Source organism: Hippocampus guttulatus, chromosome 8, assembly GCF_054856545.1.
Source record: "Hippocampus guttulatus isolate MCC_2025c chromosome 8, RoL_Hgut_1.0, whole genome shotgun sequence".
Lineage (NCBI taxonomy): Eukaryota > Metazoa > Chordata > Actinopteri > Syngnathiformes > Syngnathidae > Hippocampus > Hippocampus guttulatus.
The window spans coordinates 9,553,274-9,573,207 of NC_141268.1; the positions used below are offsets into that span (position 1 = coordinate 9,553,274).

The 19,934-nt window shown below is 41.5% G+C and overlaps 2 protein-coding genes across 7 annotated transcripts in view; one reads left to right on the plus strand and one right to left on the minus strand.

The window, feature by feature from the left end:
- Nucleotides 1-2: 2 nt before the first annotated feature.
- mars1 (methionyl-tRNA synthetase 1) lies at nt 3-17,234 on the minus strand. 3 transcript variants are annotated; one of them, XM_086117652.1, is made up of 22 exons: nt 17,021-17,186; nt 14,119-14,209; nt 13,957-14,035; nt 13,561-13,692; nt 12,785-12,860; nt 12,342-12,529; nt 12,063-12,172; nt 11,875-11,991; nt 11,269-11,472; nt 10,577-10,778; nt 10,133-10,207; nt 9,844-10,014; nt 8,866-8,961; nt 8,311-8,428; nt 7,978-8,191; nt 5,381-5,512; nt 5,129-5,233; nt 4,709-4,904; nt 2,959-3,030; nt 2,700-2,726; nt 2,324-2,446; nt 3-646 (listed from the first exon to the last, which is right to left on the minus strand). In XM_086117652.1, exons 1-22 carry the CDS (start codon nt 17,121-17,123, stop codon nt 497-499), a joined length of 2,781 nt encoding a protein of 926 aa, XP_085973778.1. In that variant the 5' UTR covers nt 17,124-17,186; the 3' UTR covers nt 3-496. The 3 variants fall into 3 exon arrangements, with proteins under 3 accessions (XP_085973778.1, XP_085973775.1, XP_085973776.1); XM_086117649.1 differs by having other exon boundaries at nt 4-646; nt 2,324-2,452; nt 17,021-17,234; XM_086117650.1 differs by lacking the exon at nt 2,700-2,726 and having other exon boundaries at nt 4-646; nt 2,324-2,452; nt 17,021-17,234.
- A 275-nt stretch (nt 17,235-17,509) lies between these two features.
- The window catches only part of arhgap9 (Rho GTPase activating protein 9), a 41,230-nt gene continuing 38,805 nt past the window's right edge, over nt 17,510-19,934 (plus strand). For 2 of the 4 annotated variants that reach the window (XR_015101589.1, XM_086117489.1), the window contains exon 1: nt 17,511-17,772. The gene's annotated coding sequence lies outside the window, so the exon portion shown is untranslated. Of the gene's footprint in view, nt 17,773-19,934 lie in introns of all 4 variants that reach the window. The other 2 variants (XM_086117490.1, XM_086117491.1) reach the window with 2 other exon arrangements.

Below are 19,934 nucleotides of genomic sequence, written 5' to 3' on the forward strand. Positions count from 1 at the left end.
CGCTTGTTAATACATGATTTGTTTTTATTAAGTGTTCACAAAGTTGACAGAAAAGAACATGGCATCACAGTAAGTCGGGACCATAATTGCAAAGTTAAAAAAAAAATGGGTCAAAAAACACTTTCAAAAGCGTACATTGACAGGCTGATGTGGTTTGTATATGTTGAATGTATCACAGGGAGAGTATCAAATCGGTTTCTCTTGGTCTAGGGATTTTTCCCAAATCCCTCCATTCTGTTGAATTCATTTGGCTCCCTTTGTGTGTTTTCAATTCCCCGCCAGCCTCGCTAGCATTTCATTAGCCCTTGGTGCCAACGCCGCATTCTCAGATCCCGTCACGGCTTTGCCTTTGGCGAACAGCCTCATCTCGCCATGTACATCTTGTTCCCCTTCTCCTGCTATTGCACCTCCAACTTGTCCCCCCCAGCCCCCTCTACCGCGAACCACCCTCACCATTTGTGTCTTTTGTTTGTTTTTTTTGCCTCACCCGCTTGTCTCACTTCTTTTTGCCCTTGACGGGTGTAGGCTCGGGGCTTGTGCCCTCTGCCAGAGCCAGCTGTTTCTTCAGCTCCAACAGTTTGGACACCTCTGCCATAATCGTCGCCTTGTCGGCCTTCTGTGCTTTGAGAGCACGCACCTTTTCTCCCTGGCAAAGACAAGATACTGGGGTTTCAAATGTGCATTGGTTATATTAAAATAAAATTAAAAATCCACAAAGGATCACAACATATTCAACTCCCTAGACTTAAAATTTGTTAAACTAATGTAATGTTCTGCTTGTCCCTCAATATTCAAATAATGTTAGTCTAACACATTTTAATGATGTGCAACCAATGTATATGTCCAAATTAAGTACGTCCAAAGGGTTTTTTTTCAGTGTGGTGTGCAAAAACCTTCAATAGTGACTTTGTCAATGAATACAATTTACATTGGGGTAATACAAAAGGTATCTGATTCCTATTAACATTAACTACCATTGTGAAGAATCTGAAACCCAAAAAATATATAAATGATGTGTCTTCATTGGTTCATTTCAAAACTCAAGCATTGAAAGCCATTGGACTGCAAGAAATCAAGGCATGTATTTTCCAGTTAAAAAGAAAATTGAATGGCCCTTTAATTTCCTGTGAGCAGGATTTGCTCGTTACATATTACAGATCATTATTAAAAAAAATAGCGAGGGTCCATTCTTCATGAGTTGTACAGAAAATTTATACAATTCATAATTGCTGAGTGAGTCAGTTTTGGCAAATACATTCTACAAGGTTTCGCCCACCCCAAAAATGCATTCACGAGGAGACAAACGGGGACTGGGAGGAGAATTTTTTTCTGCCTTTACATAAAATGTAATGTTATCTTTTTTAGGTCAATAGACTTGCATCAATGTCAATAAACACCCAAGTCAAAATTAACTGAGTACTCACTGTAATGGCCTTGGGACCCCCTATTTTAGTATGTTTTAGTCAACTTTCGAATTTGATCCCATTCTGGAAACGTTGGGAAATCATGGTGTGTAGGATTTGATGTTAATAAATTTAATCGGCACACTTGGGAGTAACAGAATACATAACGCCAGTGCGTTACACATTCAAGACACACAAGAAAAAGGAACTGTATTCCGTTACAGTTAAAGGGAAAAAAAAACCACATGACCATATCACAGAAAATTGGGATTATTTTGCAGGATTATGATATCCAAGCGGATAGAGAAAAGTGACGATACGGATCGTGAAATGGGCCGCGTGATTCCACTCACACGATCGTTGTGAGCAAACGGAAGGTGAGGGAACTGGCTGTGTTTTTGTCATCGAAACGCGGCCAGTTTAAAAAGCAACACAGACGAAAGGAGCAAGTGATGACCATTTGGAATGTACTCACCACAGGACTGATTTCTCTTAAAAACTTTTACAAGGAAAAGGTGAGCTGTCATCAGGACTGCTACATGCGGCGGAGCTATAGCTGGGAAGCGCTGCACCGCCAAGTCAGGTGTTTACCTCTCAGCACAAACCACCCACATCTTTACTCTTAAAACACCAAAATAGCAATAAATCTAAACTTGTCACGAGGGTAAAAGTGTTTTTTTACTGCGTTTCACGTCACGGATTGTCATCACCATTTTATCATGATTGTGTGTGTGTGTGTGCGCATATACACACACGTGTGCTTGTGTGTAAGTGAGAAAGGTGTGGGGAGTAGGGTTTAAGATACTGCTGCAAATATTGCCTTTAGTAAGTTTTTTAAACAGCTAATTAGCAATTAAGGGAGACTATTACATAAAAACAAAATTGTTATTTGCAGAGGTCAAGGTGGGTCAAAACATTACCTGTTCAGCCACAGCCTGCGTCAGCTGCCGGGCTTTCTCCGGGTCGGCTCCAGCGTTTACCTCGATCACAGGGCTGGGCAGAGTAGCAGCCGACTGAGGGCTGGCAGCGTTTTGAGTCGCCGTCTGAGGCTGCAATAAGAACATACAGTGTGTTGTTATTTCAGAGAAGACGACTGACTTCATTTCAGACAATAGCGGGTCTCAGTCAAAGTGTCGACGAGATTTCACGAGTGGTTGATGAACGAACAGATGCGGAGACAGTGGAGTCGTGGCGATAAGAGAACATTCAAATGAGCTGCTAATATCCGTGAAAGCATGCGGCAATCAACGGTAACAGCACCAGTGTGGACGCTTCACAAACAAACACCAATGGTACCTTCTTGTTCGGCGATTCATCTTCAGGCTAGACGAAGGCGGTTGACGAGAAGGTTTAGACAAGGATTATTCTTCATCTATTTGATTAATTCATCAAATACAAAAGCACCTATTGTCTGTTTGCTATATATCACAATAGAAAAGCCGATGCAAGCAAGCATTCTGCCTGCCTGGATCATTTGCACGGCTAGACATCACCACTTTGTTGCGATTTTCCCGCGCCAATAGAACAGTCAAACTGCTTCTTGGTTATCACAAACCTGCTGTCCACCAAATCTCTTCTTCAAAGCTTCAATCTGCTCCACCTCCAGTTTCTGGAACAATGGACTCACCTGAAGGAGGGTGGGGGGCAGAGTTATTAAAAAAAGAACATGGCAGTTATGATGAAGATGCAGCAGAATCAGCCTGACGACTTTGGAGATGTGACGTGAAACGCAGAATCTCAATGCTAACCATCGATAAGGTTGTACAATTCGTAATTCAACCGAAACAGGTTAAACCTATCTATCATGTGTATCAAAACAGGAAGTCAGCCATTTTGGGCTTAAGTTATTAATTTGAGCGAATTCCATACACTTGTACTCTGACAAACACCTACTTAGGAATTCGCCTAATGAGAAGCAGGTATCGGAGACAGATGGCCAATGTTTAACGGCAAAGCTTTTTGTCTATTCCATTTAATGTGGGCGGGGCATGTCTTAGAGTTTTATTATAATTTCGACGAAGGGGATCATCCGTTGCAACATGTAACTAATAATTCATTATTTCTGAAGTTATTTTATTTAACCTTTATTAATTCATTATTTGCTAAGGGGGGAAACATGGTTTTAAGTGGACTGGAATGGGCTGAGCCTGAGTGTAAGTCAAGTAGCGTGATGAGTGCAACTTGACGGACAAGGGATGAAGGCACAATTGGACTGACTTCTCCTTTAGTTTACAACAGTGATTCTGAAAGTATGGGCTCCTTTTAGTGGTCCAAGTGTGCCTAATGCTACAATGGTTCCATTTTTCCCTCTATAGCAGTGGTTCTTGACCTGGGTTCAATCGAACCCCCAGGGGTTCGATGAATCAATCGCAAGGGTTCAACGGAGCCTATGCCATGGAAGTTAAGACACATGTAGCTTGTATGTCTTAAGGAGGAAGTCAAGCAAAAGAAAAATTTCCTCGACAACAATATGTTCTAGGCGCCCGCACTTGTGTAAACACGGTATTCATATTAATAATATGTTGGTGGGATACGAGTTAAGCAGCAAAATTCACCTGCTTTGATCCATCTCAGGGGTTGGCCACTTTGCCACTTACTGTTGACTGAAAATGACATCTTCGCACTGAACGGCTTAGTTTGGCTTGAGAACATCACATGACCAAACCCAGAAAACAGGTAAGCCGTGACAGTCGTTCCCTGAGCCCTAAGGCACTGTGATGTCATTTTTTTGGCAACAGCAAGTGGCAAAATGGCAGCCCCCTGTGATGGATAAAAACCAAGGAGATTTTGTTGCTTAATTCATATTCCACAAATGGAATATTAATCAGAATGCCGTGTTTGTTTAGACGAGCAAAGGAGCATAGGACATATTATTTGAAAGAAACATTTTGACTTGACTTCCAATTATGTTAGCAATACATTGAAATTGAATTGTTAACAGTACTTTTTAAAAAATGTTTCCTACATTTAAGTACAGTGTTAATGTTCGAACCACACAATGTTACAGTGCAGTACAATAAGATTAAACATACGTTTTACGAACATAAAGTGCCTTGCTTTTTTTCTCAACGGCCTACTACACTACTGTATTTGAATGTTGGTCAAGCATTTTTTGAAGTGGTTCACTTTATAGTTCAAAAGGCTTCTTTTTTCATAAAATTAAAAAAACATAAAATCTGTCTGGTGGCATCTCCCCATCTCAGTTCAGAATGAGTACATCTGAGGAATCTCCTGACATGCCGACGTGAAAAAAAAAAAAAGGTGTATTTTACATAATACAAGATGTATTGTGCATTCATACTCACGGTGCCAATGCGGTGGCCAGCGTCAAGGACGCGTGTAAAGGCGCCCGAGCCATGTAGCATGGCACTGACGCAAGAATAAGGCGCATTGAGTTGATCCCTAATGATTTGGCTCATCGCCGGCATATACGGGAGCAGCATGACAGATAGCAAGCAGGCGACGTTGATGGACACGCCAGTGACAGTGCCCGCACGCTGCCTGAAGGGGAATGATAGATTCTTATTACTGGTCCTCTAAAATTGAATTTCACAATTCCATTACAATTTGAATGATTGCGTTTGTATCCAAAAAGATGAGTAATGGTCGATTTCTGTTTCTACATTCAAAGCAGGGTTTCTCAGATGCACTGCATATGCAAATTTGTCCGACCACACATGATATTATAGACAGGGTTTGGCTCGAGCTGGTCATCGTAATCTCACCGCTCTGCATCTCCTCCCTTGATCTTCTTCCAGGGTTCATTTACTTGGATGTACTGGTTGCCATGGCGAGAGATGTTGAGGATGTGCTTCAGAGCGTCACGGATTCTGGTGGAAATATTCAAGTGCCATTTCAGTTCCAGCACAAATAGGTTCTCCATCATCATTTAAAACATCACAAAACGATACATGTATGGAAAAGCAGACACTTATGCCATAGTGAATGTTCTGTATATATAATTCAAGTGGTCTTACTTGACTTTGTCCATGAGCTGGATGTACTGCTGCAGCTCCCAGCCCACTAAAGCCAGCAGCTTCTTATCTTCCTGCAGCAGCTCCATCGCGGGCACACAGCCATCAAAGAACTTTGAAACAAACATGCCGGCTCTAGAGGATGGGGGCGGGGGGCAGTTGAAGGAGGGTGAAAAGACAAAAAAAGCAAGGAAAAAATATAGGGGTCATGAAGAGAGTGAGAAAGGCAGCTAAAAATCAGTGGGGAGAAAGTGCTTGATGGAGGAAAAAAAAGGCCTGCTAGCCGCCACACTAATTGATGATAAATTATAGATTGTGTTGCTTTGTTTAATGCGCTCTGCTGATGTAAATGAACATAACGGCCCTTTGAGCCTCTTCACTGCAAATAATCGAGCTGAGTTGAACGCACGCATCAGTGGGCTGCTCGTGGTGAGACCGATCTGACGCAACAAACGCCCATCTATCTACATCATTTGACTGAATTCTGCCTGACCAACATGCTTTGACAAGATTGTCATATTTACAATGAGCGCTGGGTTTGATGTATGAGTGGAATCAACTTTTCCTGACTCGCACCCTTGCTCACAAGGTGGACATCCTGACACTAATCATGTTGTGATTTGAGGTGTGGTTTTTCAGGCCACTGTCTACCTCCAAACACTTCCAGCTGGATGCAGTTTAAGATCTACTAAAAGAAAAGAAAAAAAAACCCCACTGCAAAAGATCTTTGATGTGGGATTTAACCCAAATCTTTTTTTTTTAAATTCATTTAAGAGGAGGTCTAATTGGGCGTGATATTACACCATCCCAAACATATTTACAAAACGCGGGGGGAATCTCTTGAAATAGTTATGTCTCCAACAATCTGTGATCCTAATTGGACTGGTTGTTTGAAGGGAATTACCCTCCTTTTGATTTCACGTTGACTGAATGAAACAGCATTGAATTTTGCCAAACAGAAAACTTTTACAAGCTCACTATGCGGTGATGGATAACTATGACACTCTTGTTTTATTTTAATGTTGATGGATAATGTCATCATTTTCTTGCTTTACTTCAGCTTCAACGGACTGATGTGGGACTACTCGCCTGTCCACTAAGGCACAAGCATCAAACCATTTATTTTTGTGGACCGCAAAAGCAAATCATGTGCATCAACTTCCATGATTCTTTCTCAAATCTGTACCAAATTTTAAATTGGCATATGGAATGAAGAATAACGGATATTGCAATCATTCGTTTTGGTTATCAACACCATTTTAATAGTAACTTGAACAAACTACTATCGTAGAATTCAGATTTGAAAACGATTGCACATTTTGGAAGATGTGCGGCCCGTTACGTCTGGGGTAAAAATTTAGAAACTGCATTTTGTATTTCCTTGTCTCTGTGCAATTTTAAAATTGGTTTGATGAGCTCAAACCTTTGTCTCAACTCAACTGTATTTATATAGCACTTTCAAACAGCCATCGCTGCATACAAAGTGATGTACATGGAGCAACTAACATATACAACAGTAAAGCAACAAATCTGTAACAAGAAGGTAGAAAGCACCGAATAGCAAAACCAAGAACAAATCTGAGGCATGCTGAGTCAAATGCCAAAGAATACAAGTGAGTTTTGAGGCAGGTTTTAAAGATGGGCAGCGAGGAGGCTTGCCGATTTGGATTGGATAAACGTTATTGTTAAAATGTTCAGTGGGAGGTCATTCCAGAGAGAGCGACCAGCAACATAAAAGGCTCGATCCCCTCTGAGCCTCAGTTTAGTTCTTAGTACTTCTAATAATGTCTGGTCCGCAGACCTGAGGCGCCAGGCAGCTGTGTAGGGGCAGAGAGGTAAGGTGGCATGAGGTAATTTAGAGATTTGAAAACAAATGATAGGATCTTTGTGTGTGATAAAAATACAAAGAACACAGGAATCAGGAAGGAGCAAATACATTTTCACAGCACTGTTCATCAATTTGTTGTTTACATGTAATGATATGATGGGGTGAGACCCCTGCATTCAGGGTTTGCGCATCCTCCCTGTTGACTTACTGGTCAGGGTGTTGAGCAGGAATTACACGGGCTTTCTGTAGCTGTATACTCTTTTTCCAAGTTGGTATACGAGTACTCGCCGCTTTGATGTGGTTTCCAGTTCGATATCTTCTTTCACTTTTTTAGTGTATTCCTGTGTCTGGGATGATGGACGTTTATATTTTTCTTTTTTACTGCGATGAGCCAATAATTAATTAAGCTGCCTTATCTCTCCCCCTTTTTCATGTGATGTTATAGTAAGTACTCCTTCCTTCAACACTGCTATTACATTAATTGTTCCTTTTCCCCTTCCAGAAGTGTCGCCAGCATCAGCTTAAAGATGTTCTACGATTAAATTAAGAGTAATCATTCAATTATACAGCTAATCACCATGGCGTTGTTATCACTAATACAACTAATGTTGTACACTCTGCTTCCTTATCTCTGTTGCAATCCCATACGGCAGGGCTAAAGCTTACACTTGCAGGGTTCAGTTGGTTTCTTAATGTGTGAGAAACATGCTGTCAGATCTGCTCCACACATAAAGTCCCTTGAGATACCGAACCTCCTCACTCAGCTCTTCACCTGTTAATGAAGTTGCCCAAGTTGTTGAGCAGCTCAGAGTTGTTCTTCAGAGCCATGTCGGCCCACGAGAAGGCCGAGTCCTGTCCCTCGGGACGGACGTAGAGTAGGTAGAAGCGCCACACGTCGGACGGGATGCCCGTGTCCTTTGCCATGTCGCCGAACACGCCGATGCCCCTGCTCTTTGAGAACTTTGTATCTTCATAATTCAGATATTCTGCACACAAATCAGAATATTACATGCCTGGTTTGACTGTAGGATGAATAATTCATCACTTTTAAATATTTATGATACAAGTAATACAAGGATTTATGGTGGCTATTATAAATGCGTACCAGTGGCAATCAAGTGATTGACCAGTGTGTAGTTGTCCTGAGCTCCCAGGAGGGAGCAGGGAAACACCACACTATGGAATGGCACGTTGTCCTTGGCCATGAAGTTATACATCTCCACCTGGCGGCAAAAAACAAAACTACAACGTGAGGATGACATCATATTAGATCATGGTGAGATCATCCTGTTCAAAGAGGACTAATCAGCTCTTCTCAGCTCCCACCCAGAACACACGCTGACACACAGACAGACGGAGACACACATACATACACCACAGCTCAATCCTGGGATTTTAGATGGAGAGATGAGATGAGTTGATGTGAATGAAGATGTTGCCTGTGATGGCAAAGGATATATTTATTTATTTTTAATCTGTTGGATCTTGTTTTGGGTTTTTTTAAATGAACATGTAGAAGATGGTTAACTGACACTTAAAGCATGATATTTACTACATTCTATCTGTAAGATCTTAAATCCATTCTTCCATTGCAACACAATGAGAAGCTTATTGTAGACTAGCTGAATCAAGACAAACTAAGTGCATTAGAATAAGTTACCTGCCCTGGATTCTTCCACCACTGTTCCCATTCGTCTGTATAGTTGGCAGTGATGGAAACATAACCGATCGGGGCATCAAACCACACATAGAACACCTGAAGAGACAGCAAATGGCCACAATCACAACTATGTGTGAAGAAAACACGAACAACTTGGGCTGGATTTAAACAGCACGGTTCCTCTAAGTCAGATTCTTTGCTCCCAAGTGGCACAGTTTGGATTAGGATCATGGCAGCACAAATCTGATACATATCGCAAAGGCATAAAGGGATGTACCTTGTCAATGAGACATTGATGTCCACGTGTGAATGAGTCAACCAATTCATGATGTACACATACATACCCAACACAAAAGCATGGTGAAAAACACCCACTGCAAATCTAAACTACACCAAAAGCATAGACAATATATAATACCAGGTAATACATTTGGGAGAATTTTTCCCCATTAGAAATGTGTCCGACATTAAAGACGCAAAATAGTTACAGGCTACTGCCAGTTGTAAAGTGGAGGTCACCTTCATTTAAAGTAATGGGTGAAAAAGTCAGACATTGACAGACATTTTTAGAAACAAATAGTTGTGTATTGTTATTTATGTTTCCTAATTACTGTAAGAATTAACATTATCTGTCTTTACATAAATGTAAATTATTATTTGTAATAACATATAATAACATGAATAAAGGTCATTTGAGCAAATTTGTTGTTTCATAAGTGTGTATCAAATTGGTAGCCCTTCTGCATTAATCAGAAGTAGCTCTCAGTCTCCTAAAGGTTGGTAACTCCATGCTTTAATATATTCACTCTGTATTATTGTTTCTTTCCATGTTGCCTTGGCCCCGTGTTAACATTTGTGGTGCAATTCATGTTGGAAAATATATTCAGTCAAAAAAAAAACGGATTACAGGCATTAAATTATAGTTGGGCACTTGGGACCTGCAGAGTAAATCCATCCCTGGTGAGAGAAAAAGCAGACCTTTTCTTGAAAGTCTGGGTGTGGAACTGGTGTTCCCCAGCGCAGGTCTCTGGTGATGCAGCGAGGTTTGAGTCCATCCCTGAGCCAGGATCGAGTGATCTGTTTGGCATTCGCTGTCCAGTCTCCGCTGCTGGTGGACTTGTTCAGCCACTGCTCCAACTGACCCTCTAACTGGAGAATACAAAACAAAACAAAAACCCAAAAACAAACAAAACAGATTTTCCGTGCTCATGCTGCCTTAACAGAGAGACTGGACACAAAATGGGAGGATGAACGACACAATTTGTACCTTTGGCAGGTCCAAGAAAAGATGTTTGGAGGAGCGGATCACTGGAGTCTGCCTGCAGACTTTACAGTGAGGTGCCTAAAGGGGACAGGCAGACATAGCTTCATTCAATACATTGCTCAATGCTTTTCTATGATGCTTGTGCTCATTAGGGTCAGGGTTCAGCGGGGATCTGTCTTAGCTGAGTCGGGCGACAGAGGCGGGGTACTTGGCGGATTGGTTGCCTGCCAATCGCCATTAATCACACCTATGGATTTAAAACCGGTGGGCAAACTATTGTGCTCAATGGTGACATTAACATTTTTTTCAATAGATAGATCAGCCAGCTCATTCACAGGTAAGACAAATAAAATTGATAGGAAGTTATAGCTATAGTTTATTCCAAATACAACAGGGGGCCGATCACACTCCATAACTTGTCTGAAACTCATAGGCACAAGAGCTCACCTTGAGTTCCACTGCATTAATGAGTCGTCCACACTTGTCGCACTGGTCGCCACGGGCGTCGGGGTAGTTGCAGTGGGGGCAGATGCCTTCTACAAAGCGGTCAGCCAGGAAACGCTGGCATTGCTCACAACGTAGCTGCTCCACCACGTCTTCCATCAGGAATCCATTTTCATGGAGCCTCCAGAAAATGTTCTGGGCAATCCTGAGTGACAAAAAATTGGGTCGACAGTTGAACACAAATTCAGACTAAGACAGACCAGACACTGAACCCTTTGAGTAAGAAAATGCCTATTTTAGGAGCTATGTCCTAAATAAAATACCCATCAAGATATAGAATGTTTTTTTAATGACCATTAGAGCAATGTATTCCAAAGGATATCGAATTTAACACATTTCACAAAGCTTCAACAATATGCATAGTTGCATACCACCTATGACAAGCCACACATTTTCTTTAATTTACTGAATGTCCTTGTTTGATCGTTACTGAGCATAATCTAACACACAAAATCTATTTTAATGAATTTCATTCTTCACCTTGGGGGGAAAAGAAAGAAAACAAACTGACATTAAGTATTAGTCAGTATTACCAAAAAAAACTTGAATTTGAGCTCAATTGAGTGAGAAGTGGCTGTCATGAGACTACTCCAGGAAGACAAACCTGAGCGATGTGAACCCTGCTTGTAACTTACTCCGTCTGCTTCTCGGTGGTGGTCCTGCCGAAGAAGTCGAAATCAATCTGGAACCACTCATAGATGCTGGCATGAATGGCGTGGTATTTGTCACAGATCTGCTGCGGCGTCAAGCCTTCCTCACGGGCTTTGTTTTCCGTGGCTGTGCCATACTCATCTGTGCCGCACACAAACAGCGAGTTCCAGCCTCGCAGTCGGCTGTACCTGGTAGATGACAGCATTACAAAAGAGAAATAGGTCAGTCTCAATAACTTGGCTGAGTTGGCCTATTTATGAGCGCAGCGGTCCTCCATTTACAGAAGAGTTTCATTCCTACAGCAGCGACGTAACCCGATGTTTGGCATCAGAATGCACACTCAACAACTCAGAAATGCTAATGCAGTAGTAACATCATTATAGCTAATATTCGTGTGGAAAAAAACTCACATGACATAAATACAAAACAATCAAATGAAAAACAGTCAGTTTCTTGTATTATGGCCGGTGACCACATATTCATATGCCACTGTGCAAAGTAGTTCATTGTGCATCGTCCATAACCTAAAAAAAAACCCCAAACTTTTTCAACAGAAACCAGGACCCCAATACTCTGTCCCTCTTGGGCACCTGGAGAAGACGTCAGCACTAAGAACGCAGCCAATGATGTTGCCAAGGTGGGGTACGTTGTTGACATAGGGCAACGCGCTGGTCAACAAGATGTTTCGTTTGCCCTCCTGTGGCAGACTGAAGGAAAAGGAGAGTGTAAATCATCATAGTTAACCATGTAGAAGAGTGGAATAAATGCAATGACATACATTGGGTGGAGCCTCTCAGTGGCTGCTGCGGAGGCGTTGAAATCCTTGTTCCAGGTGAGAGCAGCAGCTTCCATCTCTTCCTCTGACACCACACGCTCCTTTTCCTCATCCTAAACAAGAACGCAGAACACAACAGAAAAATACCAGTAAATACCTCGGAGCCTAATGTACGCATTTTCCCTCTGTTCTTTTTCACTTTGTCTGATTTTGCAGGACAACAGGACCTCGAATGCAACTTCTTGAAGTCTAATGGTTTATCTGCAGTGATCCAGCAGGTACCTCAGCAGGATCGCTGTTGCAAGGATGCGTGCTGCCTCTGCACTGGCCGCTCTGCGGCGCAGGCTGCCTCTGCATGAAGCTCTTCATTGCCTGCAGGCCTTTTCCCTGCAGCACTTTGTGAGACGCCGACACGCAGCTCTGTGAGGCGGCCACACGGTCGAACCAAAGCCTCACAGACTTGTGGTCACCTGGAAAAAGCAAAGAGATGGATAGAGAAAAAGACTCAGAAAAGGACCATGTATATTTAAGTAAGTAAAGGAAAGGTAAAGGTCATAAAAGAGTCATAAATGTCACAAATGACAATGATTAAACTTTTAAGAGCTATCAAAGTTGAAATTTCATCCAGATGTAAAATTTTACAATCGCTCTGTGGGCGATCATGAGCACAACCTGATTTGAAATACTGAGGGATGCACGTGTCTAAACACAGTGTTAATTCTCACCTGAAGCGAGCGATGGTGCGGACAAAATCGGATGCAGCGCGGCGCACACAACAAGATCAGCCACCGAAACAACATCCTGAGACAAACACAAACAAGATTGACTGCAATGAAAGCACGCTGTTAACAATCGTTTTCAAAACACCCATTACAAACATTTACAGCTCAGTTAGTCGGCAAAGCAAATTGATAAATACTGTACTATATTTCATCAGTTTAGTGAGTGGCCTGTGGCGTTTATTTGATGAGAGTACCAAACGGTTATTACGGCAGAGGCCATTTTTGTCCTAATACAATCATATGTTTTGCCACAAATAATGATACTGGGGGAATTGGTGCACTCGTGGTTACCAGCCCGTCTCACAAATCTGAGTTGTTGACTCCTGCCGTTCAGTAAGGAGTTTGCGCTTCCCGTGCTTACGTGCTAGGTTAATTGAAGACTTTAAATGATCCGTAAGTGTGAATGAGAGTCTGAATGGTTGTCTGACTGGCGACCGGTCGAGGGTGTCTTGCCAAAAGTCATTTATGATAGGCCTTCTATCCATTGAGGCCTGGCCCTATAGGAAATGGGTGGATGTTGAAAAGTTGACAATCTTTTGCTCCCAAATTTGTATAAGAATTTGGAATGGGGTGTAGAATGCCCATCGCTAGTTACACAGTGGTAGGTAAATCTCTTTGTTTTATATTTAGTTTGACAGTAAACTTCAAATTGGAGTGGCAATAAATAGCAGGAAGCCTGTTACGGTGGAGACAAATCTTTGAGGATCGGCTTCTTGTACCCCAGTTAAATAAGGTGTGTTCGCCTTGGTCAAGCTTTGATCCAAGTAGCTGAGGGGCCCTGCGAGGACTTTGGTGGCCTCCAATTCTTTCCCCTGAAGCACCGCCATATGAAGGGCCTGCAGGAGGGCAGGCTGTGGGGGAAAACAAAAGACAATATTTACAACAGAGGAAAATGACTTTCTCTCTTTGCTGGGTCCGAAAGCACAACTGAATGATTATTTACACCATTTTAAATCCCCACTGGCAGCAACAACATTTTGAAGCACAATAAGAGGATTTTGCAGGCGAGAATATGCAGGCACAGCAACTGAAAGTCATTTGCGTCTTTCTGAGGGTTGAGTGTTTTGTACTCCAGCAAAACTGAAAAGTCTGGTGTTTCACATTGAGGAGTCTACCTGGAGATCTGTGGCTTCCCATTCGAGCCACTGATCGCAAGCCTCGCTGCACTCTTGTCCGCTCACTTCAAACATGTATCTAAGAAAACAACAAACATGAGTAAAATTTAGATACTCTGGAATACATGCATTCACTGACAGGGACAACTGTACATTACTGACCGGCAAATGGCATTGGGGCTGAAAAGGTGCTGTCCATTAGGAAGGAGCAGGGCTGGCAAAGATGGACGACTCAGGAATGGCACAAGATTCTCTTTTAAAAAAAAAGTGTAAACTTGTCAAACTTGGAGACAAAGATTTTGCCTATAATGATTTAGTACAAGTATTAGGGCAAGATGGTATGGACAAAATTTTATTTCTTGATATTCATGGCAGATATAAAATAACATACAATAATATGACAGCGATATTACTATGGAGTCAATCAAAACTAAACATTTTTTTAAGAAAAAGCAAAACACTATTCAAAAAGAATGTGGAAAATGTGTTTTTTTTTATTAGAACTTACTCACATCCATCAAAATTAACCATCAGCATTTTTTAAAATTCACAATGTACTGCAAATGTGGTTTAACAATTAACAATTTTACGATGCAACAGAGTTTGTTGTGCTCGTTTCCGTGCATGCGTTTACTACATTAATGTCTGTGTTGTTTCGTTGCGATTTGTCCACGCATATGTGTGGCTTGACGTATTACGTAGCTCGAGCGCTAAGGTTCGCAGCGCAGGGCACGACGCTTCCAAACCAGACTTTGACTGGACCATCGAAAAAAATAACAGTTGGCCACTTGCTTGCAATGTGAACTGTGAGAGCCAGGCTTCCCATTCGATATGTTGCATTTGATCAATTTTTTAATCCATAAAATGATGCTGTCTGTCAAGAAACACACAAACTGCAACAGAAATACTGAAGGAACATCATCTGGTATGTGGGCAGATTATCATGATCAAAATCATCCATTCCTAAATAAAATTAATCTTTTCAAGTCGTAATTATTTAGTTATTTTTTATATTTTGTTATATTTTTTTGAGTGAGCCATTCTGCACTTCTGTCTCACCGCCCAAAGAATGAGATTGTACACCCATGAAATGGAGAGCTAGGCTGGGTGAAGTTTCAGAGCCACCTCCAAGTGATGGATGAAATATACTGTCTGAAACACTACCATGCAGAAACACCCACAACCTCACACAGCAGTGACACCCCTGCTGCAAGTCAAAGTCAAAGTGTCGTCAGCGGTGCATTGAATTTTATCGAATGCACAACGCAAGCTTCTGTTAACCGCCAAACACTAGATTACTTGGATGACGTTGTCGACACGCTGGGGAGTATTTGTTTGGTGATGCTTCCATGTGCAGCACACTGACAGGGGCGTGCAAGATAGTGCTTGCTTTTTTTCCGCACCACTCTGGGCTCTGTTCCTGCAAGGAGAAGCCTTTCTTGTTGCAAGGCTCAACCTCATGTTGTCATTATAATGAAAGGTGGAATCGTTATTGGCTCAGTGGTTTATGGGGCAGGGCATAACATTGCTCATTTACATAATACTGGGTGACCCCCTCAAAACAGGGTAAGTACAGTAGGACAAGAACCAGGGTGTGTAAAATTTTACATGATGCATGATCCTTCATGAATATTGTCAACAACATGCCACTAATGTGTAAATTAGAAAAACAAAGCATATGCCATGTCTCAATTTAACAAATAAAAAAAAAGGCACATGCTGAATTTTCCAAAAAGCACAGCAGCATGCCAGATGGTGGCGGCTAAATTATTCCCGGGATCTGGCTGTTGAAGGAACATCATCTGGGATGAGCAGTCCAATCAGGGGTGAGGTGATGAATAATAATACAGATATTTGCCCGACTTGTTTTTCCACATTTCACAATTTTTTATGATGTTGTTCAAACATGTTTTCACATGACTGACTGACTGTCTGGCACAAGTCAAACACAATTATTCATTGAGTAAGTGCCTTCTAATGTAATATATGTTATTAAAAAGAAAATAAAGAAAAAAAGAAAAAGGAAAAGTCAGATACAGTATGCAGGTAAAGTTGTGTTAATGCCTGAATATTTGCAGCTTGGACGCAGACACCTCGAATCAAAAATTTCCCATATGTCCATACATCATTGCTTTTGCAACATGTAAATGGGGACTGTGCATTTGGCAAAGGAAGCACAACCGACTCGGTGATTGCCTTCCACTGGGCTCCTTTCTTCAGATGGTAAACAATGTGAAAATGGTTCTGCTCATGTTGTCTGTCTTTTTTTTGTGTGTGAGAAATAAAGATGGTTGTCACATTTTCACAACTGAGGGGGAAAATACATCTTAACAGTATGTGTTTTGTTAGGTTCAGCATTTAATATTCCAAGGTGGCGTTTTTTTTGACTGCCACAAGACAATGCATACAAATCATGCTTCTAATTGCCAACAAAAATAACAGTGATTTATTGAAGAACACCATGGATGGGGAATATCTTGCCTCTCCAATCTGTTGCAACATCATCCCTATCGTAATGCTCCCTGGTTCAGATTCTACCATGTCACTGCTGTTTTCTATTTACCTTATGAGTCCCCAATGTCTCAACCCCAGTTGACTTTCTTCATTTACATCTTTTTTGACCTCTTCCGTGGATGTCACAAAAAGAACAAGCAAAGTAAGGAGTAAAGGATATTTGTGATTCAAATGTAGTTAGTGAAAGAGTCGTTTCGAAAGAGAAATAAAGAGAAATACTCAAGTACAGATACCTGAAAAAGCTACACAAGTAACAATGTATTTGTACTTTATTTCTCATCAGTGCAAAGCATTATACTGTACAGTAGAATGCAAACGACAATCGTGACGTCATATGCGTCTGTCTGCTTGCCACATGGTTCACCCACCTGAATTTGATTGACAGAGGTAGGCAAAGAATGGCACGCACCAGACAAGCTTACGTGGACCCAAAAACCGCCACTTTCACGAAAACTCAGCCCAAACGATACATAACCGCACGCAATGCCAAACGAGCCTGACACTTTTCTTGTTATAACCACCGAGCTAAGCTTCAAAGTGTCTCTCTTACCTTCGTGGTTGACAAACTGGACGTCACACTGCACTTCAGCTTCTTCTAAAGCAGCTAACACTTTTAGGCAGTGCGGGTTGCCTTCACTAATAAATAGCTTCATTTGGCCGTTGACTGATGACTTGTTTGGGGAAAAGTCGACTTTTAAATACGCTCAGGTGGCTAAAATGTGACAACTTTGCCGGTAAGTGAGATCCACGCACACGCGCTGATGCAAGGCAATAGCGCGTCATTGACTCATGGCGGATTGTAGTTTTTAGAATAACGTCTGCGTATTAGTTCGTCGATATAGAGACCACATTTCCCATAAGACTTAGTATCTGCACTACATTCGCGAGGTTGGCTTGGTTCAAACATGAAGAAGCATAGCGGGGCGGTGTTTGTTTCGCTGCCTTCCTCTGAAGCTCGCGTCACAGCGCCGACTGTCTGAGGAATCTTATTGGATGAATGTAAAATCATATCTCGTGAGTTTAGCCAATCTGCAACCGGGAAACTCATGTAGCGCAAGCTGTATTTTTATATCCGCTTAAAGAGCTCGCAGAAGGCAACAACATTCACTAAACCGGGCAATGTAAGTGCTCTCACATATGTGACTGTTATTAATCTGCAAAAATAAGAAAGTGCCAGACGGAGTTGTTCATATTCGGCAAGCGATTTTGGACATCTACCGAGGATTAATGTGCTAATAAGCAGAGCGCAACAAACTAACCGAAGCAACTCTACAAAATAAAACATTACCTCGTTGCTGCAAGGTGAGTGCTGGCGCCTCTTTTACACACGCAAACTCGATATTTGTGTTGTAAAATGTTAAACTTTTCTGTGCATTATTACTGCATTAAAATGTGAGTTTTTTTGTTAAGTGTCAATTAAACTCCGAGGTGAGTTTATTGAAAAGTGGCATACGCTGTATTTGCATTTCTTTTTTTGTAGATCTATACAGATTTAGTTTCCAAGCTATTGCACAATTTTCATAATTATTCGTCCACATAGTACAGTTATTCTCAGTTGTAATTACAACACTAATTCCATGTTATAGATGAGACATTTTCAATGTTTGACATTTTTTTTACATTGAGACTGTTTAAATCTCCTTACATCCATTATACGTTTTTAAAGTTGATTTGAGCTCTTAAAACATTGATAAAATATCAATATGCAGTCACAGTAGCCACTGCCAAAAAATACTTTAGGCCACTGCTGCCACTATTGATCCACCACCAGGTCAGACATGCACAAGTGGCAACAAATTTGTCTGATAGACAATGTCCAAAACCTATTGTTTCCACATCAATGTCAGCAAAACAATTTTATCACATGCTTGAACCTGCAACCACATCCTGTGGAAACACATTTCACTCGAACAAAACTTTTTTAAGCTGAGGTGGGCCAATACATGGCCCGCGAGAGCGATACATCTGGCCCCATCAGACAGTGGTGTGAACTTTACTATCCTTAAAAAGGATATCCTGTGGAAAATTTACTTTTTAATGTTTGTATACAAGTAGTTGTGTCTGTGAAAAGCCTGTCCACGACTCAAGTGTGAAATTGAACAACTAAGCAAAATTGTCATTTTCTGCACATTTCTAAAAATGTTCTTGAGAGTAAATGTTTTGCACTTCCGCACTTAAGGTAACTTTTAATTAATGGGGCTAATTAACATTCGAACTAGCCATTTCTCCACCAATGACTTGGCAGCTAGGCTGGCCAAAGTTCCAGAGTGAAAAAAACACTTTCACGCAGCAGCCGAGACAGTCATGCTCCGGGCAAAATTTACTTTGTTAGCACAAATTAGCAATGGTTAACAGTGTTACCTGCATTAGCTTCTGATCGTAAGGCTATAATAATGTTCGGCTACTTGGGTTTGCTGGTTACTTGTCATGTGCCATATTATGTGCCACACCGCCATGTTTATTGACAAGTCTATATTGCTTTATTATATGCTGCATCCCCCAGTCTTAATGTAATGGAATGTTTGGGCCCTTGCGTGAGCAGTATATCAGTGTTACCATCTTATGAACGTCACCTGTGAAGATGTTGGTAGGGTGGCATGTTTGTGTTTGGCAGTTTGGCTTTTACTTTAGGTGCTCACTTGTTTTCCACACTCTGAATGTTGCTTTCATGAGTAGAAGCAAGCAGTTTAAACCAAAGTGGCCCTGAAAAAAACAAAACAAAACAAAAACACGTCGAGTTGCTTTGCAAATTTGCGTTTGTTTCGTAGCCACTCTTAAGTCTATGCAAAGCAGGAAATTTGATGCCCTCACTTTTTTCCCAGCCCGGTGCGTCGTCACTGGGCTGGAAAGATTATTCTGCAGTCACAGCCATGCTGATTAAAAATGCCCCCATTGTACCATGCACCGTATTAGCAAGGAGCCCGCAAGTTTATGCTGTAATTACTGCGGTGGGCTCCACGGCGCAGTGTCACAGAGGTTTAGTGCTTTGCATGGTGCTGTGTCACTAGTCAGATTATAGTGCAGCTCCGGGATATTTGTGCAATAGAGGGAATTGCGCTGTGTCTACTGAAGGAGTGTCCTTGCTTGCATGCGATCAGCTGTGTGGCATTACAATGTGCTACTTACATATTTGAAATTTTCTTTTTTTCCCCCTTACATAGTGTTTATTTTCCATGGATGGTTCGTATTTTTTGGGTCAGTTTTGACCGAGGTCAAGAACGTCCTCAATAACTGTCTATATCAAAATATAAACTATAGGTCTTTTCAAAATGTACCAGTATTATTTTAATAGCCTCACTGCCATTTATTAATGGATAACTAATCCTTAACATTTCAGAGAAAAGGGGCATTAGTTTGCGACAAATATGCCTCGAGATATAAGTGACCCCGCTTATATTTTTTCAGCTGTAAGATGTCGTTTGTCTATTTTTGTCCTCCTCCCCCCACCCCCATGACTTGCAAAA